At 43.9% G+C, this 23,064-nt stretch overlaps 1 protein-coding gene across 1 annotated transcript in view; it reads right to left on the bottom strand.

Annotated features, from left to right (window-relative positions):
* Window positions 1-15,649: 15,649 nt before the first annotated feature.
* The window catches only part of NDUFAB1 (NADH:ubiquinone oxidoreductase subunit AB1), a 45,493-nt gene continuing 38,078 nt past the window's right edge, over window positions 15,650-23,064 (bottom strand). Inside the window, exons 4-5 of the mRNA XM_089682417.1 lie at window positions 19,430-19,549; window positions 15,650-15,783 (exon numbers count right to left, since the gene is read on the bottom strand). Of these exons, the coding sequence (XP_089538543.1) occupies window positions 19,458-19,549 (92 nt within the window). The 3' untranslated portion in view covers window positions 15,650-15,783; window positions 19,430-19,457. The remainder of the gene's footprint in view (window positions 15,784-19,429; window positions 19,550-23,064) is intronic.

Below are 23,064 nucleotides of genomic sequence, written 5' to 3'. Positions count from 1 at the left end.
TGATCTCATACACTACACACTCCTCTACTGCACACACTGCCCAATTTCTTACCTTCCACACTCCTCTAGTTCATGTACTGCTCCCTCTCATACCGTCCATACTCCTCTACTTCATGTACTGCTCACTCTCATTACCCTCCATACTCCTCTACTACACATACTGCCCGATCTATTACCTTCTACATGTATCTACTGCCTGTTCTGACCGATCTCATATCTCTACTGCATGTGCTGCCTGCTGTCATAACCGAACCTCTGCATTCCTCTACTTGCACATCCTACCCAGCAAAAGAGTTCTTCAGCACTTTAACCACTTGCCCTCCAGAGGATTTACCCCTCCTGACCAGGCTATTTTTTGCGATACAGCGCTACATTCGTTATACTGACAATTGCGCAGTCATGCAATGCTGCACCCAAATGAAATTTACGTCCTTTTTTCCAACTTTGAACTATGGGAAACTGACTAAGTGAATGCATAGGCAAAGCTGACCAACTGCAAGAACATTGTGCACCTAAACAACCTCACAATTTATCACTGATATTCTTTGCAGCCCACCCCCCCCCTTCTCCATACAGAAAATAAAAGTTAGGCATATGTCAGTTAGGCCTCCTATCCCTAATTAATCTGGGTTGCTGCTGGACAATTTACAAAAGCTGTATCCTCTGCAGTATCATAATTCTTTTTGTAAAACTCCAGTGCTTTTTGTCTCTAGTAAATTTGGACCTAGCCTTGCACATTAAAATTGTCCTGCTGCTAGCTAATTTTACACTACTGTATTATCTGTAGTCTCTTAACTCTTGTAGTAAAACACGTCTGTATTCTTTATCTTCAGTACAAGTTGGCATATTATCCCTGTTTAAATCTGTCTTGCTACTAGCCAGTTTTCAAAGCTGTATCCTCTGTTGTATCTAAGGTCTCCCTAGTCTGTGATTTTTGTCTCTAGTAAATTTGGGCCTAGCCTCGCTATTTACAATTGTCCTGCAGCTGGCCAATCTTACACTGTCGTGTCATCTGTGGCAATCACTTCATGTAATAAAATAAATCTTGCAGTAAAACACCTGCCTGTACTCTTTTTCTCAAGCAAATTTCAGCCAATTTTCTCTAATTAAAAACGCCCTGCAGTTGGCCAGTTTTACACCTCTGTATCACCTGCAGTCTCTTTTTTTCAGAGTGGGAGCTTTATATAAATTGGCCTGAGAGAGCAGACTTTTGCATCAGTGAGAACAGGAACAGCCACAACAAATTGCCAATTTCTATCTGCCGATCAAAGCAGGTTTATCATTATCTGATGAAAAGGCTATTTGTTTTTGTGATTTTGTACATTTTCAGTGCTGCCCTCAAGGCTGCATGAAAAGACCCTCCCCCTATGGTAGGGTATTTTATTAAAAAACATTTTGATTGGTACAGCTCGACCATGGCAGTGCCCAGCAATCATGTCTTTTTTTACAGTAGTTTGCTCTTTAGTTCTAGAAACAATTTAGTATTGATGTGATACTTTTTCTATTTGCACTAACATACAATTTTGAGGACAGGCTTTCGGGGTATGTCCCCTTCTTCAAGGTCCCAGCTGTACTGCCTGGACCGTGAAGAAGGGGACATACACCGAAAGCTTGTCCTCAAAATTGTATGTTAGTGCAAATAGAAAAAGTATCACGTCAGTACTCAATTGTTTCTGTAGCAAGTGCGCTAATACGGCTACAATCACCTCAAGCTCTTTAGTTCTAAAAATTATCAGAATTTAACAATATTTATACCTTTTCTCAGGATTCTCCTCTAAGTTTGGGTTCATCAAACTTTTAACAAGACTCAGCGAGCCCTTAGCAAAATTGATCCTGGGCAGATTTGCCCATTACTAGAGAGTAGTTGAATAGACATCTGAATGAGACTGGTAGCCCTGGGACAGCACAAAATGCTTTGAACACATCTACAATAAGAGCCACGTTAATGCTGGCTATGCACAATGTAAGACAAAACATCCACTAACAGTCTGCTCTGTGAACAATGGCAGAATAATAGCCCTCGCGCTTCTCCCTGCTAACATTTATTGTTCATTGTTTTGTTTTTTTGTACAATTTTAGCACAGTGAAAGTTCTGTCCAATTTGTTTTGTATAAACACTATATGAAAGAAAAAGTATGTGAACCCCTTGGGATTACGTGGAGTTTTGCATGAATTGGGCATAAAATGTGCTCTGAATGTCATCTAAGTCACAACAATAAGTCACAGTGCAGGGAGGAAAAAGTATGTGAACCTTTGGACTTAATAACTGGTTGACCCTCCTTTGGCAGCAATAACCTCAACCAATCATTTCCTGTAGTTGCAGATCAGACCTGCATGACACTCTGGAGTAATTTTGGACCACTCCTCTTCACAAAACTGTTTCAGTGTAGCAATATTCTTGGGAAGTCTGGTGTGAATCGCTCTCTTAAGGTCATGCCACAGCATTTCAATCGGGTTGAGGTCAGGACTCTGACTGGGCCACTCCAGAATGCGTATTCTGTGCTGTTGCAGCCATTGTTTTGTTGAATTACTTGTATGCTTTGGGTCATTGTCCTGTTGCATCACCCATCCTCTGCGGAGCTTCAGTTGGCGGACAGATGGTCGTACGTCTTCCTGCAAAATGTCTTGATAAACTCTGGAATTCATTTTCCCATCAATGACCACAATCCGTCCAGGCCCTGAGGCAGCAAAGCAGCCCCAAACCATGATGCTCCCTCCGCCATGTTTTACAGTGGGGATGAGGTTTTGATGTTGGTGTGCTGTGCCTTTTTTTCTCCACACATAGTGTTGTGTGTTCTTCCCAAACAACTCAATCTTGGTTTCATCTGTCCACAGTATATTTTGCCAGTAGTGCTGTGGAACATCCAGGTGCTCTTTTGCAAACTTAAAACGTGCTGCAATATTCTTTTTGGACAGCAATGGCTTCCTCCATGGTGTCCTCCCATGTGCTCCATTCTTGTTTAATGTTTTCCTTATTGTAGATGTGTCAACAAAAATGTTAGCATGTCCCAGAGATTTCTGTAGGTCTTTAGCCGACACTCTGGGATTCTTCTTTACCTCATGCAGCATTCTGCGCTGTGCTCTTGCAGTCATTTTTACAGGATGACCACGCCTAGGGAGAGTAGCAACAGTGCTAAACTTTCTCCATTTGTAGACAGTCTGTCTTACCGTGGACACATGAACATCAAGGCTTTTGGAGATACTTTTGTAACCCTTTCCAGCTTCATGCAAGTCAACAATTCTTGATCGTAGGTCTTCTGAGAGCTCTTTTCTGCGAGACATGGTTCACATCAGACAGTGCTGCTTGAAACCAGTAAACCCAAAAGAGGTGTGTGTTTTTTAAGGGCAGGACAGCTGTCAGCAACACATCCAATATCATCACACTGATTGGAGTCAAGATTGGCTCACTCCTGGCTCCAATTAGCTCTGGGAGAAGTCATTAAGCTAGGGCCTCACATACTTTTTCCTCCCTGCACTGTGAATGTTTACATGTTATGTGCAATTAAACCATGGCAACATCTAATGTTTGTGTAGTATTTTGTTCAGCAGACTGTGTTCTTCTATTGTTGTGACTTAGATGACGTTCAAAGCACATTTTATGCCCAATTCGTGCAAAACTCCACGTAATCCCAAGGGGTTCACATACTTTTTCTTGCAACTGTATACACGTTGTTGAAAAATCACTAGAAACATAGGTGTCCTTTCACTATAACTACCCTATCCTTTGATGTGGACATTTGTCAGTCTTCAAAACTGTAATCATACAATAAAAGACTTAATTTTAATGACCAGGATATACATGGGCACCAATAGAAGTACACAATATATAAGGATCCATAAATTCAGAAAGAAATGATCAGGGAAGCCTGCGTTCACTTGGTATGCATATCTGCTATTCAGCATGCATTACAACATATCTAAACCTAAGAATAAAAATGTAATCTATTGCAGCTTACCAGTCCTACGATGTGGTGGCAGCATTAGTTTTATATTTTTATGCTTTTTCCTTTATTTTTACTTGGTGATCCTGCCAGTAACATACTTCCTGTCTATACATGATTAGAAATTCGACCGATCGGTCATCCGGCGACCGAGAGGCATTCGTTCGTTGGTCTAAATTGTGGCCCACATTAAGCAATCTAAAAAAATTGTTCGTCGGGCAATATGTAGTGTTGGCGTCTTCCGTACAAGTGGAAGTGATGCGGTGTGCGTGTGACCTTGTAGCCACGCCCTTCCGGCCAGAACGAGCGATATGCACAACAATGACCAGCAATGAGTATAATATCGTTTATTACATGACCTATATACATAAATAGTGATACATAAAATATAATCTGCACAATTCTGGTTTCATGATCTCATTAGGACAATCTACTTTTAACATTTGGATTTTTCATTCGTGTTTCCGAAGGTTCCTTGGACATAAACATCCGGGTCATCTTTCCACTCATGTGTGATAGCGCTTGATAGATTTTTTTCGTACAACCGTCATATCACCGCATAGAAAATCGGTCGTTCATATGCAAAACGACAAAATTGTTCACTGTAGTTAAACCAGATTTTTTCGTTCACAATATCGTTATCGGTTAAAACATCCTGCTCATCAACGAAGACAAAATCATTCGATCAGCGGTTCCGCAAATTTTTTGTACGATTTTCTTATCGTGTGTACGGGGCATAAGGCTGACAACACTCATTCACCATATTGTTTAAATGGAAGGACAGCATTGGTAGGTGCAGAATATCTACCCATCTCCTGTTCTCAATAACATATCAAAAACAGAAAGCACAGAAAGTTATCAGCTTAGGAGACTACTGTCAGAATGTTTTTTGGATATATAAAACAGAAAAAAAAACAGTTTTAGTGGTTAGAGTTTACATACACTTTAAGGCCACTGTAGACACTATAGGACAGTCAGAAGCAGGGGCGGACCGACCATTTGGAAACTCGGGCACTGCCCGAGGGCCCGGGGTCAGTAGGGGGCCCCTTGAAATACCCCTGGTACCTTTTTCATAGGCTTTTTTGAGATTGGGCAAGGACACAGGGGCTCCATGATCCCCTATTGCCCGGGGGCCCCATGAGTTGTCAGTCCGCCCCTGGTCAGAAGTTCAGGCACATTTCCGCTCCCTTCATACATTTTTTTTGTTAGCTAGACACTCTTCATGTTTAACCTATTGAGGGAGGCTACAGACACCTCAAGTGGTGGTTTATAAGCAGGAAAATACTCATTTACTTTACCAACCGCTCAGTGTCTGCCATCCCTCTTTGCCAATCTCTTCACTGGCTTCTGATTGTTCAGCGAATTAAATTTAAAATACTAACAACATACAAAGCCATTCACAACTCCTCAAACTACATCACCAATCTTGTCTCCAAATATCACCCAAACCATCCTCTCCGCTCGCCCAAGACCTCCTGCTCTCTAGCTTTCTTCTCTCCTCCTCCCATACTCTTCTCCAGAGCCTCTCCTATCCTCTGCAACTCTCTACCCCTATCTGTCTATCTCCTACTCTGGCCATCTTTATGTGATCCCTGAAAACTCATCTCTTCACGGAAATCTTTCACAGTAACAACTTACCTTTTAACTCTTCCATCATCTCATCCCCCACAGTTTTTACCTTTTGTACCACTTGCCCTCCCTATTAAATGGTAATCTATCATGAGCAGGACCCTCTTGTATTTTATTGCATTGTAACTGTACTGTCTCCCTCTCAAGCGCTGCGCAAACTTTTGGCACTATATAAATCCTGAAGAATAATAATAATAAAATAAAAGTGATAAGACAAGGTTTTACTATAAATTTGATCACTATTTACCCCGGAAAAGCTTTAGATGGCGATGTTTCATATATATTAGGGTAATCTTATTCATTGTTGTCTATGAAGTGCTGGGTTCACCTTGATTTACCAGCACAATGAATAAAATGCCCTAAGCAGCCAATGGCAGGCCAGAGCAATACCACATGGAAGAAAGTCCTTAAACGATTGTAAGCTCCAACCAGCGTGTCTTGGTGTTTTCACTTCGGTGAGCAGGTGGAGTAATAGAGGAACGAAGAGAAGGGGAGTAAAAGCAAGTGGTGGTGGTGCCATTACTTTGCAAGAGTTCACTTAGCAGCATGACTAGAAGGTCTTCTAACATTCTGGCTTTGGTACCAAATATTATTCTGTTGGTACCGTACTCCTTTTCATATTGCTAAATATGTATCCCAATGCTCACCTGTCTGCTTGTGTAACTGTGGACAGAATGGTCCAATGCTCCATGTCTGGTCGATGTGTCTGAAGGTGTACAGGTTGTGGACTCGAGTCTGTTGTTTGATATATACAGTTCTCGGTTCCAACCTCTGAAGATCCTGTAGAAGCCTTGCTGAACAAACCTATCCAAACTATCCTTCAATGGACAGCCAAATTACCACCATTTTTAATGCCACAAAACAAAGCATAGCCCACTTTTGGAAGCCTCATTGCTGAAGTGGAAATTCATCTGATTGGGGCCATTATAAATAAAAAAATGACAACTCTTTCACTGGACACCCATAAAAAATATCTTGCTCCATAAAAATTAATTCCCCATGGATAACGTATTCCCAACCAAATATAAGAGCCTTGATTTTATGAGCACAACTGGACCACCCATGGAAATGGAGGTGACCCCTTCCTCTTCCTCGCCTTTTTTACTTTCATTCCCTGAAGATAACCATACACTGACCAAGTTTCTGCTGTTTCTTGATGAACCGGCTGAAATTCGCGAGGTGGGTGGCCCTGCTGGCCCTTCTCCATTTGCCAAAAATCAATAATATGATCAACTTTTGTTAAAGGTGCTTTAAAATAGTGGGGGCAAACAGCAGCTGCATCCAGTAGCCCGGCAGAGGGGATTCGTCCATGCAGTGTTAGTGTGGATAAAAGAATTTGTAAGGATATCTTCCACAGGTTGAATGGAATAAATCTAACAGCTTTACTAACACTTTTTGATTTCCTCGACACATGCATGCACTACTCTATCTCTTTATTGGGTAGGGATGAGCTTAGTGTTTGGTATGAATGCTAAGCTCAGGTGATGCATTTGAACCGGCCATGGACGTCACCAGGCCCATTCACTTACATGGCTGGGACAGAATCAGCTCCTGTTGAGTTCAGTGGGGTTTGGTTTAGCACCCGAACTCTTCTGAAGTTCAGGGAACCTTTGCTGGACCAAACCCAGGGCAATTTGGTTCATCACTACTGTTGGGGGGGGAGTTCTCCTCCACCTCCACTCTTGCATACTTCGGAAACACGAACTTAGAAGCATATGAGATTGAACAGAATTGCTTTGATAAAAATAATATGAACTGTTCCCTATGGCCTACTATTGTATGCATCTCCCATTGGTTTACAATGCAGATGTGTGCTTCTGTACAACTTTACCTTTTACATGGGCAGCACAGTGGCTAAATGGTTAGCACTTCCGCCTGGCAGTACTAGGGTTGTTGGTTCGAATCCCAACCGCAGCACCACCTGCCTGGAGTTTGCATGTTCTCCCTGTGCCTGCGTGGGTTTCCTCTGGGTTGTCCAGTTTCCTCCCACACTCCAAAGACATGCTGGTAGGTTAATTGGCTCCTGTCTAAATTGGCCCTAGTATGTGTATGTATGAATGTAAGTTAGGGACCTTAGATTGTACGCCCCTTGAGGGTTAGGGACTGATGTGAATGTACAATATATATGTAAAGCGCTCTGCAAATTGACGGCGCTATATAAGTACCTGAAATAAATACTGTAAAAGTCTTCAATAAAACTATTAAAGAAGAAGCAGCAAGGTCTGATTTTTTACAAAGAGAACCCAATTTAAATTCACTTTCGGCATATTAAGTACAGTCCAAACCTGAAGAATGCTGCATGCCCATAAAAGTAAGTATGTTGTTTAGAAGAGTCTTAATTTAGAGTGCAATTTATTCTGGCGGCCCTCCACCGTGAGCTGGTGCTGCAAACAGCTGCTAATAATGAAAGTGTTACTAGCAGGGAAACATGTGGAAGAGAAGTCCTATCACTGCATGGTGTGACTCGCACATTATCAAGTCAGGGACTGGCACATGAGAGGAAGTTTAGGTGTAACACTTTCATGACTAGTTACAACTGCCAACGGTGGGTGATGTTTTTGTTAAAGAAGCTGTGAAGGGAGTCTAAGAAAATGACAGCGCAAGTCTAGCAATAGGCATACTATATATAATGAGCTAGAGGCCTCTTAAAAGTGTAGGTATGGAGTAAAATAAAGCAAATAATATTTAGTACATTTCTGCAATGCATGCGCATTTCCCCATTTTTTTCCCGTTACAAACGTTGCAAGTTCAGAAAAACACCTTATGGCCATGCCAGAAATCCAGTGAGCGCCTAAGTTCCTGTAGCGAGCAGACAACGCTGCCTCCATTGAAATCCTAAGCAGTGTTGTCAGCCCTGCCTGAGTTCGCCCCTGCTGGACTACAGAATACTTCTCCTTATCTCCATAATACAACTGGGGGGTGTTCAGTATCGAGTTGTCAGCCCTGCCTGAGTTCGCCCCTGCTGGACTACAGAATACTTCTCCTCATCTCCATAACAGAACTGGGGGGTGTTCAGTAATGGGTTGTCAGCCCTGCCTGAGTTCGCCCCTGCTGGACTACAGAATACTTCTCCTTATCTCCATAACACAACTGGGGGGTGTTCAGTAATGGGTTGTCAGCCCTGCCTGAGTTCACCCCTGCTGGACTACAGAATACTTCTCCTTATCTCCATAATACAACTGGGGGGTGTTCAGTATCGAGTTGTCAGCCCTGCCTGAGTTCGCCCCTGCTGGACTACAGAATACTTCTCCTCATCTCCATAACAGAACTGGGGGGTGTTCAGTATTGGGTTGTCAGCCCTGCCTGAATTCGCCCCTGCTGGACTACAGAATACTTCTCATCTCCATAACAGAACTGGGGGGTGTTCAGTATTGGGTTGTCAGCCCTGCCTGAGTTCGCCCCTGCTGGACTACAGAATACTTCTCATCTCCATAACACAACTGGGGGGTGTTCAGTATTGGGTTGTCAGCCCTGCCTGAGTTCGCCCCTGCTGGACTACAGAATACTTCTCATCTCCATAACACAACTGGGGGGTGTTCAGTATTGGGTTGTCAGCCCTGCCTGATTTCGCCCCTGCTGGACTACAGAATACTTCTCCTCATCTCCATAACACAACTGGGGGGTGTTCAGTATTGGGTTGTCAGCCCTGCCTGAATTCGCCCCTGCTGGACTACAGAATACTTCTTCTTATCTCCATAACACAACTGGGGGGTGTTCAGTATTGGGTTGTCAGCCCTGCCTGAGTTCGCCCCTGCTGGACTACAGAATACTTCTCCTCATCTCCATAACAGAACTGGGGGGTGTTCAGTATTGGGTTGTCAGCCCTGCCTGAATTCGCCCCTGCTGGACTACAGAATACTTCTCATCTCCATAACAGAACTGGGGGGTGTTCAGTATTGGGTTGTCAGCCCTGCCTGAGTTCGCCCCTGCTGGACTACAGAATACTTCTCATCTCCATAACACAACTGGGGGGTGTTCAGTATTGGGTTGTCAGCCCTGCCTGAGTTCGCCCCTGCTGGACTACAGAATACTTCTCATCTCCATAACACAACTGGGGGGTGTTCAGTATTGGGTTGTCAGCCCTGCCTGATTTCGCCCCTGCTGGACTACAGAATACTTCTCCTCATCTCCATAACACAACTGGGGGGTGTTCAGTATTGGGTTGTCAGCCCTGCCTGAATTCGCCCCTGCTGGACTACAGAATACTTCTTCTTATCTCCATAACACAACTGGGGGGTGTTCAGTATTGGGTTGTCAGCGCAGTACAGAAAGTTAGGAGCTCACTGGATTTTTGGAAGGATCACCAGGTATTTTTCTAATTTTGCAGGCTTCGTTCCTACTTCCTCCCTTGTTAGAGGAAAGAGGAGCGTTCTCTAACATACACTCACCAGCCACTTTATTAGGTACACTTGTTCAATTGCTTAGTAACACAAATTGCTAATCAGCCAATCACATGGCAACAACTTGATGCATTTAGGCATGTAGACGTGGTGACGATGACTTGCTGAAGTTCAAACCGAGCATCAGAATGGGGAAGAAAGGAGATTTAAGTGACTTTGAACGTGGCATCGTTGTTGGTGCCAGACGGGGCTGGTCTGAGTATTTCAAAAACTGCTTATCTGCTGGGATTTTTACGCACAACCATCTCTAGGGTTTACAGAACATGGTCCAAGAAAGAGAAAATATCCAGTAGGCAGCAGTTGTGTGGACAAAAATGCCTTGTTAATGTCAGAGGAGAATGGGAAGACTGGTTGCTGCAATATTCAGATGGCAGGGTCAAAATTTGGTGTAAACATGAAAGCATGGATCCATCCTGCCTTGTATCAATGGTTCGGACTGGTGGTGGTGGTGTAATGGTGTGGGGGATATTTTCTTGGCACTATCAAAGTGTTCCTAATAAAGTGGCCGGTGAGTGTAAATACCAGTGAGTTTACATTTGTGATTAATGTGATCGGTCATCACAAGGTACAGAACTGCTCAGATTGGCTCTGTATACTGCCTGTGAGCAGAGCTATTCGGAGATGGCAGATTACAGCCATTAACAAATTCACTGGCCATTGATGTCAAGGGCAATGCAGATATAAACATCCACCACTTTGTAATTTTTAAAGTGGCAAACCATGAGCACTTGTACATATAAAATGTAGAGATGTACTGAATATATATATATATATATATTTTTTTTTTCTCTTTTGCCACCATTTTCTTCCAAGGTTTTATTCTCTATATAAAGGCAAAAATATGAAAAATTCCATCATCCAGCTTGATAATTATGCAACTAGTATACATTTTACTCCATTGTATGTATATAAAGTGAACAAGAGTCAGATCTTGTCAATATTTAAAGTGTCCATCCCATTGACAACAGGGCATAAAAGGAAGGGGAATAGGTATTACCAGAACAGGAAGCCACTGAAAATATTGTAAACCGGACAGATCTTACAACTGTTTCCCATGTATACTTTTGTTGTCTCTTTCCCCATCAGAAAGATTTGCCATTGTCTGGACAGGAAGTGAGGGTAAATCTCCCCAGTGTGGACAGGCTTAATAAGCATTTAATTGGGAACAAGGCGCACCTATGTTTTGCTTTATCAGGGCAAAGCAACAAGAACACTTACCCCCGCTTCACATCTATGCGGCCGTGCGGGCTGCGCTTTGCATGGGCACGAGAGCCCATTCTTTTGAATGGACTTCCGTGCCACGCAGGGAAGAAGTCCCTGCACTACTTTGGAAAATTCCCCCCTTGCACGGGAACCTCTGTTCCCAATACGGTTCGGTTTTCTAGTGCGGGTGGCGTGCCATTAGAATTAGTGCCGGTGGTGCAGCTGCATGGATTTTCGTGTGGAACCGCAGCGGCACCACCCGCACAGATGTGAACCGGGGGTTAAGGCTCCTTGCACATGATGCATCAAGCCTGTGAGTGCAATCCTGAGGCACAGGTGCAGCGTCCAGCCCTGCTGCCTACTGCACGTCAAAGTCTAAAGCAGGCTGCAGGGGCGGACTGACAACTCATGGGGCCCCCGGGCAATAGGGGATCATGGGGCCCCTGTGTCCTTGCCCAAACTCAAAAAAGCCTATGAAAAAGGTACCAGGGGCATCTCTTGGGGCCCCCTACTGACCCTGGGCCCTCAGGCAGTGCCCGAGTTTCCAAATGGTCAGTCCGCCCCTGGCAGGCTGTAATACAGTATGGCTGGTCATTGTACCAAGTCATCAAAGGGTCTGCTTTACAGCCAAGTAGCTAATAGTTTCAAACAATAGTTAGCAATGGCAGCTTTCATATTTCCACCAGTACAGGCTTGTCCTCCAGGATGTTCATATGCCGTACAACCTCCACCACTGAGATTTCACACTACAATCTGGTATGAGCTGTAAACTTAATGGACAAGTATTTATATTAAAAAGGAAGCAATGTAAGGGAGGATGGTGCTTAATCATTTCCCATAGGCAAAGAATCCTTTCACTTACTCACTGTTCTTTTCCTATGTACAGCTGCTTTGAAGGAGTTAAAAGACAATGTTGTCTGTTTCCGTGTAAGGAAATTACTGTCTGTGCTATACATACAACCCGTCTGCCTCGTCATAGTGAGTCCATAGACAGCCAGAGCTATTGGCAGGCATAACTAAGAGAAGAAGAGAAAGTGCATCTATATGAGCAATGGCTTGGTGGCTTTAAGAGCTAAGTACATTATAAAGCCCCTTGTTTAAACATCTTGAGGCATTTACCTTAGAAAATGAGAGCTGAAGACGTTGAACTTAACTTGACAAAGAATACATTCATTATATGGCAAAGAGTTTGTCCGCACCTGACAATCACACCTATAGGAGCCAACTGGACATACCAATTCAAAACCATAGGCATTAATATAGAATTGCCCCCTTTGTCACTAGAATGGTCTTCCCTCTTCTGGGAAGGCTTCCAACAAGATTTTGGGGTGTCTGTGAGAATGTAGACCTATGCTGCCAAAAAGAGCATTTGTGAGTACCTGAACTGATGTTGGATAAGAAGACCTGGCTTGTAATCAGCGTTCCAGTTCATCCCAAAAGTGGTTGGTAGACTTGAGATCATGGCGCTGTGTAGGCCACTTGACGTCCCCTCCACCAAACTCATAAAACCAGATTTGTTTGGAGCTGGCTTAGATGCAGGAGCACAGTCATGCCGAAACAGAAAGGGGCCTTCCCTCAGACTAATACTATAAATTTGGAATTGGCTAAAATGTCTTTGCATGCTGTAGCATTAATGGCACCTATCACCAGAAGCACCTGAATGCAAAACGAAGGGGTGTCTACATACGTTTGGTCAAATAGCTGTGAAAATGTGGAATAGACTCCTTCAAGAGTTGGTTCTGGGCAGCTCAGTGGATGGCTTTACAAAAAGTCCTGGATTCTTTCTTAGATACACAAAATATAACTGGATACTAGGTAAAGTTGATCCAGGGAATATCCAGTTCCCCCCGATAAGGAAGGAATTTTTTTCCCCTGCAAGAGCAAATTGGACCAAGCTTTGCTGGGTTTTTTTTCGCCTTCCTCTGGATCAACTGTGGGTATAGGATTAGAGCTCTTTTTTTTTTTTTGTGAACTGGATGGACTTTCGTCTTTTTTCAGCCAGACTATGTAAGCACTACCGTCAGTGGACTGGATACTAATATTTATAGGTAAAGTTGATCCAGGGAATATCTAATTGCCTCTCGGGGGATCAGGAAGGAATTTTTTCCCCTGCAGGACCAAATTGGATCATGCTTTGCTGGGTTTTTTTTTGCCTTCCTCTGGATCAACTGTGGGTATAGGATTAGAACTTTTTTTTTTTTTTTGAATGGTTGAACTGGATGGACTTTTGTCTTTTTTTTTTTAAGCCAGACTAACTATGTAAATAGCTGTGATGATCAGGTGTCCAGACTTTTGGCCATTTACTGTACTGGCAGATCATCTCAATTACTTAAGTGTGATGCAAACTTATTCATGGATCTTTTAATAATGGTGTTGCATTTTACCCAAGTTGATCCTACTGTAATGGTTCATCAGTGAACATCTGCCTACGCCTCTACAGGGAACAGAAATTCCAGTCCACACATGGTGCAGTGTTCAGAGATGTAAGCAAGCTGTCATGGGAATGCACAGAGGCTTTAGTTGGAGCCTATCAGAGAACGTCTCTGCACATGCCAATCCCCATTCCTAACAGAGTTGCATGAGCTCCTCATTTTCAAAGTGTGATGCCATCAACAGTTTCTTCATAATTTTTCTCAGTACAGGTTTTAGCTCGCATATAGGACCACATTTCATCATTGCCTCCTGCAGGTACACAACCCTGGGCAGCTAAAAGAAAACTCCTCTGCTAGGGTGACCACTCTTCAACAGAGTTTCTGGTGTTATTTCATAATTTTATGATCTTGTGACACTAAATAAGCTGATATGTGGTGACTATTTTAACTTTTGATAGGGAAGGGGGGGGATGAGAGGTTAACTGTACAGGATAAAGCCACCTCTTTGCTCCTGCCGCCTGTAGATACAGGCCTACTGGTAAATCCAGCCATGGCCATATGGGATATTTAATAAGGCCAAACCAATAGTAATAAATGAAGTAACTCATGTCAACCAGACCAAAGAAAACTCTAAATGGCTGCTGTAATCAACTACATGATGATTGCACTGCTCTACTGAAGACCCATCATAAAATCTTATGGAGGGTAGTAATTGGAAGATATCAGCAAATCTAACCATGCACACAACTCAAATCATGCCATTAAAGGTTCAACAGCCAGGAATCATGACCAGGAAAATGGTAGCCAATCAGCACAAAGGCTGGCCATACACGATACAGTTTTCTGTCCAATTTCCTTTAGATTTACCTTCAACTGTGTGGTGCGAGGGCCTGCCTAATTGGATACAATTGAACGTGTTGTTAGGTTTGACCTCCTATTATATGGTTTTGGTAAACCAAAAAGCTCAAAAAAAAATGTATAATGTATGGCCAACCTTAGGCAAAGCAATTGAATTAGTGGCTCAGTGTTATTGATTTACTAAAACTGAAGTGTGCAAAATCCAGTGCAGCTGTGCATGGCAGCGAATCAGCTTCTATCGTCAGCTTGTTCAGTTAGGCTTTGACCATAAAACCTGAAAGCGGATTGGTTTCTGTGCAGAGCTGCACCTGATTTTGCACTCTCCAGTTTTAGTAAATCTACCTCCAGTGTGACTTTTAAAGGTCAGATGCTTGTTTGGTAACTGGGCACTTTTTGGTTCTGACATTTTACAAAGCAATTTTGGAAAGTTGAAATGTTTGTTAGAATGAATTTCTGTAAAGCGTCTTTCTCTATCAGGATGGATTGATGGGAGCTGCTACTGTAAAACTGCAAATTCCAGAGCCAGTGTCTGAATGAGTCCGCAATACCTTGTAAAACAGTCCCGGAATGTGCATATCAAGGATCCCAACATTCACTGGGTGCATATTTGTTCCAGTTTAGTGACCGAGTAGTGACCAAAAGATGGAGTTCAAAGGATGAGAGCAGTACAGATAAATATTTGCCACAATAACAGGTCTGAGTAACAACCACCGTGTTTTGGGGGTTTATCACCACCTTCATCATCGGTGACAATGAAAGGCTAAATGATGAGAATAAATAGGACAGAGAATTGGAGAGTCTCCTATTGTATATTTATAGACTCTTTAGCTATACACTCTGGTCCTGCATATTTGTCGTTGATGAAGGGGGGCAGATGAACCCCAGAAACGTGTTGGCTGTTACTGACAGCGGTTATTGTTGCAAAGATTTTCTGAATGTCTGTGGTGCTCTCATCCTTTGAACCCCTTTATGCACCAGTACTACTATAACCTCATTTGGTCTTCTTACCAGCTTGTAGAGAGAAACCTCTACTCCAACTACCATTAGGATGGGGGTCCAGCATTTAACATACCAACTAAAGAGGAAGGACAGCCCAGAAGCCTGTACCTTTAAAAACAAAATCAGCAATGGCAGCTTCTAAATTGCGATGCGGAAAGGTCTTCTCCAAAATATTCAAAAAACATGTTTATGACGAACCTTAGTAACTTTTCCCCCAGAAAAATACAGACAACGCAGACTGCAGAAGTGTGGTTTTACATTTATTAAAGGCCAACACATTCCGATTCATACAGTTTAAATACAGGATCCTGGAAGAAGTGGTGACGGCAGCCGCGGTGGCACAACATGCAGGTGCGCTAAGAAGACGCCCAGCACAACTACCTGCGGAGAGAGAGAGACCAGTCAGAGCAGGAAAACAACATGGAACATACTGTATGTAACATCCAATAACAATCACCAACCCTTATAATTTAGATTAGGCTTCACTTAAAGTGGTTGTAAACATTTACATGTACCCAGTGAAGTGACTGGCTTCAGGTCATACACAGAGATTAAATAAATCCTCCAGCACAAGTTGTACCTATTTATCTGCAGTTTTCTCTTCTCTACATCCATTCGAAGTGCTGAATTTATAAGCTTGTCTGAGAATTCAGAAAAAAAGGGGCAGAGAGCTGAAGATACACACTACAGAGCTAAGTGAGGAGAGCTCTGAGAGCTGATTGGAAGGAAGACACAGTCCCCCCCCTCCCCTCCACACAGCTCACAGGAACAGAGCTGAGGCTGCCAATCCACTTTAGGTCCCTCTCATCATCTTTTTTCTCTTGGTGTCAGGAAAACTTGTCAGAAGTGATTCATGCAGATAGCAGGGAAATGAAGCAGCAGCCAGAAATGAAACCCAGTGCTCTCAATTGAGACAAGTACACACTATAGAGAGACATGCTTTGTTCACGTTTCATGTTTGAGGCTTACAACCACTTTAAGGTCCGTAGGGTGCACCAACCTCAAACCGATTAAGCATAAATAGTAAAAGAATGAGCGGAGATTACAGTGCACTTGTGAGAATTTATTCATAGGACCATGAAAAACACAGCTTAAATTGTGAGAAGTTCCTGCTACCCAAACAGATCCGTTGATTCATAGTCCGGAAGCCTTCATTTGCACCCTTGTCTAGAATATATTCCGTTAATAAATTAATTGCAATGTCAGCATAATTATAATTGCTGGAGAAAAGGTTCTCTAGGTTGATGGATATAAATGTATAGGATGGCTGATGTAAGTGTTCCCTATAATGGGTCAAGAGCAGTCTGGGCACAAATCACTTACAGGAGAGGAATAAAGTACAACACAGCTTGTATTACATGTTGCTTTAGAAACCGTATCTTGGGTTAAAGACCAAAAACAGTGGTACACTCAAATCTTTGAGTGTACCACTCAAAGTGGAACTAAATTTATCAGTTTCCCAAAACAGTGACATTCATGCCATGAAGGAGAACGGTCACGGTTGCTTGCACTCTCAACCAAACTGGTGTCATAACTGATCACTTGCAGCATCTTGGTATCTACAGTTCAAACAGAATCCAAGATGGAAGCTTCCGTGGCTAGATAGGAGGATTTAATTCCACTTTAACCCTAGGTTCACATCTGTGCGGGTGGTGCCGCTGCAGCTCCACATGAAAATCCGTGCAGCCGCACCACCCGCACAGAGGAATGCGGACCCGCAGGCGGGTGCCATTAGTTCTAATGGCACGCCGCCCGCACTGGAAAACACAACCGTACTGGGAACTGAGGGTCCCGTGCGGGCTGCATTTTCCAAAGAAGTGCAGGAACTTCTTTCCCTGCGTGTCACAGCACGGGAGTCCATTCAATGGGCTCTCATGCCTGTGCAAAACGCGGCCCGCATGGCTGCATAGATGGGAACCGGGGGTAAGACAGGTCTAGGTCTACTTGTAGACAGCAGACAAACTGTCCACTTTCCCATTCACGGTAGTTTTACTTTTCAAAAGTGATCATACAGATCAATGGTAGAATTTTACTTGGTTGATGCTGACAAATGAAAAAATGCAATTTTATTGCAAGTCAATGTTATCTAAGAAACTATTTAGTAGTGCTAAAGCCAGAAAATTGTACTCTTTAAACTGTATCCTGTGTAATCCACTCCATATTCCTGAGAGCTCCTCACATGTAGGCCAGATACGTCTGAGGCCTATGTTGTAGAACTTCTCGGTGTTTGAAAGACTGAATCTGGTAAATCAGTGCTGGTTCACACCATAGGACCGCAGTCCAGATGCATTCTGGATGCGTTTTCACATGCGCGTTTTTGGCGCATTGCGGTGTATTTTTGAAGTTTTCCCCCCTCTTTTTCTTCAATTTAAATTAGGGACATGTGCGTTCCAGTGCGTTTGTGGGGCATTTTGGTGCATTCCAGGGGGTTTTACCGAGTTCCAGTACAGTCCTGTGCAGAAAAAATTCAGCCTGTTCTACTTTTTTTCTGCAACCGGAACCGCGATTAACTATGACATTGACAACCATATAGCCTACTTTCTGTGTGTTTTGGATGCAGAAAAAAAAAGCAAAAAAATGCATGTAGTATGAACTGGCCCTCAAGGTAGGTATGCACCCCACTGAGGACCATGATAATATATTCATTTTGAATTTAGAACTCCAGCGTTAATTTATCAGACCTGGTATGTGTGAGTGATAGGAGTTTGCAGTGGTGTGTTTGTGAACACCTCTTCAACAGACAAGTAAAAGGGGGTTCCGAGAGCATCACTGTCATTTCCATGTTTGCGTGAACCAAAGTCTAGTATCAGTAGGCATTTGCAGCTTCCTTTTAGGATTATTCTGCTTGCTTTTGAAATCAGTTTAAGGGCCCATTCACTCTAAGGGCTCGTTCACACTAGGCTGTTTTGCCAACGCTTGCCAAACGCCCCTATAGCGTTTGGCAAGCGTTGGTCCGGCGTTTGCGGAGCGTTTTTTAACGCTCCGCAAACGCCGCATGCGCGGTTTAGCGGCGGTTGCTAGGCGTTTGCCGAGCGTTAATAACGCCCCACAAACGCCTATAATGCAGTTTGAGTGGTGTTACCGCTCCGCAAACGCCCCGCAACCGCACCGCAAACGCCGGCTGGGCGTTTGCGGAGCGGCACCATAGACGAGAATAGGAGGCTTCAACGCCTCCTGACTCGTCCAGAGGCGTCCGTTTTGCCGCGACGCAAACGCTCCCGTTAGAACAGCACCATGTGCTGTAATGTGCAGAATTGGCAGAGGCGTTTGGGAAGCGGTAAAAACGCTTCCCAAACGCCTGTCTGCCGCCTGCACACAGCGCTAGTGTGAACGTAGCCGAAGACCTATATGTGACTAGCACAACGCTCTGCAGTTCCTGTGCAGTGTGATTTACAGCCCATTCATTTTGAAGCCCATGCACCGCACCAAAAGTAGTGCATGCAGTACATTTGGAAATACACTACAACTGGATTGCAAGGTACTTTTGTACCACGTGATCCAGTGCGGGCAAACTCACTGTGCTTGCAACTTGCGTTTGAGGTGTCGTTACTTTTGTACTGACAGCCGCTGCAGACTGCAAGAGCAGTGCGATTGGAATGCGGTGCGGGAAATCGTCACGTGGCATTCTAGTGTGAACGGGCCCTAAGACTCTTCCGAGATCATTCACTGGTGCATTCACATCTGCATTTCACCTACTCCTAATGCAGGCCATAGACGGGCCATTTATCGGCCAATAAACGTAAAATCGGTCGGCCCCGTTGCCGATGCTGCCACCAACGTCCACGAAAAACGTCCGATTTTTGTGGCTTTTCCAGCATGACCGATAAAAATAATTGAGAAGATCCGTGAAAAACGGCCGCCGGGCTGGCCCCACTACTGGCGTGAATATCGGTCGATTATTCGTACGGACAAAAATTCGGCCGATAAATGACCCGTCTATGGCCTGCACAAGTCAGCCTTATGCCGTCTTGGACAGGGACTGAGGTTATAGTAACACACATACAAGGTAACAACTACTCATACTTACAATAAACAAAGAACTTTCTACATATACTTCATTCATATACATCCTGCTTATCTGCAATGTAATCTACTATCTCTTGTGGGGTCATCAACTTCTCACCGTCACCGTCTGGGATCTCGAAACCTAGAAGGAAAGACCAAAGTTCAGTAGAATAAGACACACGGATGGTCCAATGAATGAAGGCAGCAGAAGGCAATAGTGCAGTTGCAGCAGAACACGAAGTCCCATCCCTGGTGCCAGGCTGTGGGGGGAACTCGCTGTTCTACAACTGCTGGAGGACACAAAGCTTCCTTGACTCTGATTTAGGGAGCAGAGCAATGACAGCTTCACAGACAGTTTAAGCAAGTAATGTCTCAAGCTGTTATTGAACAGCTTCCAGTGCGTCCTGCCCAGCCAGCAACTCCCGGAACACCCGCAGCGGCCAGCAGAGCATGCGGCTTCTTGTCATTCAGCAACTGACTTTTCTTGTCTACAGTGAGGAAATCGAACATCTTTCTAAATCCGACAAATGCTTAGTAGCCCCCACTCAGGCCAACAAGATTTGATGAATTGGATGCTGCTGACGAATGAGGGTGCAGGCTGCAAAAAGGTTCATCCAGACCCAAAGAACGCAGTAGAAATAGGAAGAGGTACCCCCAACCACTGCACACATCGCCCAGCCCAAGTGGTGGTTAGCAGGTAAAAGCAGCCTCAGCTCAATTCATCCAAACCACGTCCTCAACATGGGAGCGTGGCCTGGATGAATCGAGCGGAGGCTGCTTTTACCTGCTAACCACTCAGGTCAGGCAAGGTGTGCGGCACAAGGAGGTCTTTTGTATTTCTACATCTTTTTTTTTTTTTAAGACACAAATTATGTGAACCCAGGGGCGGACTGACCATTTGGAAACTCTGGCACTGCCCAAGGGCCCGGGGTCAGTAGGGGGCCCCATGAGATGCCCCTGGTACCTTTTTCATAGGCTTTTCTGAGTTAGGGCAAGGACACAGGGGCCCCATGATCCCCTATTGCCCGGGGGCCCCATTAATTGTCAGCCCTTCCCTGTGTGAACCCCTTAAAACTGAACTCCAGGCAAACAGATTTTTTTCTGTCCATCCTGTACTGATATTTACACAGCTATGCCACACCACACAGCCCTATTTTTTTCTCTGCTGCAGTTTGGCGGCTCTTACAAGTCTCCTCCCCACCCTGTGATTGGACAGTGAACAGCAATGAGCTCACCTAAGTCAGTCACTCTCCTCTCATAAAAATGCTCCTTGCACTGCAACTGGCTGACTCCCTGTGCTGCTTCTCCCTTCCCTAGTGTGAGCTCTGCTGTACAGAGATTGCAAAACGATGAAACCAAATCATATCAGGGTATATATACTGCTTGCATTTAAAAATATATACCTAATGGTTTATATCTTCCAGTAGTTCAGTGTAACGGAACCGTCCCCAGACTGCACTTGGATACTTCCGTTAGGATACCGCTTCCCTGTCCGAACACTAACCACAGACACCACAGCCGACCATACAAGACCAGACAACACTAGTCTTGAAGTAAACCAGGAAATATACTACTTTATTTTAACACAGATACAAGATATATACATTCAAAGGAACAATCCCCCCTCCCTGCATAATGACACAGGGCGGGGCAATCTACCTTCAGTAACAAGAGACACACCAACAGACAGTCCCATCAGGAGGGAGGGCTGCTGGAAACACCCCCCACCAAGCCAATACACAAACACATACATCCCATAATAGTTTGCTCCTAAGCAAGACACACAGTAGAACAATTGGATGCAACCACATGGCATTAAACAATCAACAACCCCCCACCCCAGTATTGGGACAGATCACCCTGTACCCCTAACAGGCACAGGGTGACTTAACATAGTAGGGATATGGGGAGCTGAGACAGGGGTCTCCCCACCTCTCCAAAGTTAGCTGGGTTCTACCCCCCCCCCCCCTCCCAACACATTCACCCCAAAAGGAAACCTGTTCTGAGAGAAATATGTAGGCTGACAGTGCGGAGCTCTCCTGTTGTAAAAGCTAGTTTCCTGGCTGTCAATGCGAATCCAATTTTTTTTCATAATTACAGAGTTACTCACCCTGGAAAAGTCTACAAATAAGGAGTCAAGACTTCTCTTACTGCATTGTCTGTCCAAACCAGAGACTTAGAATGCATTGAAGTCGGAGACCGAGAAGCAAAACACATTATCAAGTGGTGGTCAGTATTGGCAGCCTCCATATTTCTCCTAGGACAGCTCTCTTTTTAAGCTGAACTATAAGTCAAAGAACCCCCCCCCCCCGTCCCCCCCTCCTTGCTTTTATTTATTTATTTATTTATTTTTTTAACACTGGGAGGGAGAGGGACAGTGCTGGGAACCAATCAGGGTCTGCTGCATACACATGTACTGACAGGAAACATGCGGACAGAATGAAAGAGCAAAGTGACCACAACTGATGACTTAGGCAGCCCATACAGAAGTCAGCTTTTTTTTGTTCAACCAGTGGATTGAATAAAAAAACTGATTGCCCTGTCAGTTAGTGGATGAAGAAATTCTCCCTGCCATCTCTCGACTACATCGCTGTCAGCACACACTGATCAGTGTCGCAGACTATAGCCCGCAGTGCTGATCGAGTGACTAAAATTCAACAAGGTGGTTGAACAGAAGTCAATTAGTAGATCGACTTCTGGTCAACCCCAGTGGCCATTCATGGATGAAAATTCAGCCGCTCCCTGCTGAACCAGCTAAATTTCGATCCATGTATAGCCAAGCTTTATTGCTGCTGCAAGCGTTGCGGTCTATAATCAGACTCCACTCATCTGAAAATATAGAGCACACAAAAATGATATATATATTGAAATAGAATGACAGGTGGAATATATATTACGGATGACAGATATTTATTCACGAGCTCTAACCATATTTGATAAGCCAATATTTGCTTTCATCATCCTGCAAAATTAATATGCTGCTTTAACTTGCGTTCCCTGTGCCCGCACGTGTGTTTACTGATGCTTGCGCACAAGCCAGTTGCCTAGCAACCTGTAAGTGGGTAGGGGTAGATAAAATCACCCGCATACAGAGAAAGCTCGCTACCTCTACTGAGACTGTCCTACTGACACAGATAAGTAAAAATAATCATTGCCGGGAGCAATGTCATAGAAAAGTTCAGCCTAAACATTTGAATGAAATGATTTATTTCTCTTTTTTTTGGATTGGAGAAGAACGGAGGTCAAAAACAGATCAAAGCCCAAAGTCCAATGCTTCTAGAATTATGACCACAGCCCAGCGAGGTGGAAATGCAGATGCTAGAGAATGGCAAGTCCTATTGCATGAATGAATGATTCTACCTGAAAGCTCTGAAAATGTAAAAGGTTACCAAGCACATTTAATTAGACCTGGTAACACCACAATCAAAACACGATACCCAAACATGCAGATTGCAGGTTTTCTTTACCCTGATTAAATTCCATTCACTAATACCTTACTGCATGTAGTGGATGGATAATAATTGGTATGGCAACCACGTATGCCTCCCAGCAAAAATCATCATCCATCAAAGCCCTGGTGACTTGAACGGCGACATGGTCCAAGTCTGCCATCTAATGGGAAGGTGGAATATTGCAGTAAGCCAAGGGAAAATAAAT

Source organism: Staurois parvus, unplaced genomic scaffold (genome assembly GCF_062004578.1).
Source record: "Staurois parvus isolate SC_StPar_1 unplaced genomic scaffold, SC_StPar_1.0 ptg000289l, whole genome shotgun sequence".
In the NCBI taxonomy this organism is placed as follows: Eukaryota; Metazoa; Chordata; class Amphibia; order Anura; family Ranidae; genus Staurois; species Staurois parvus.
Note: the sequence above shows the minus strand (reverse complement) of the source record. Positions and strands in the feature narration are given on the sequence as shown.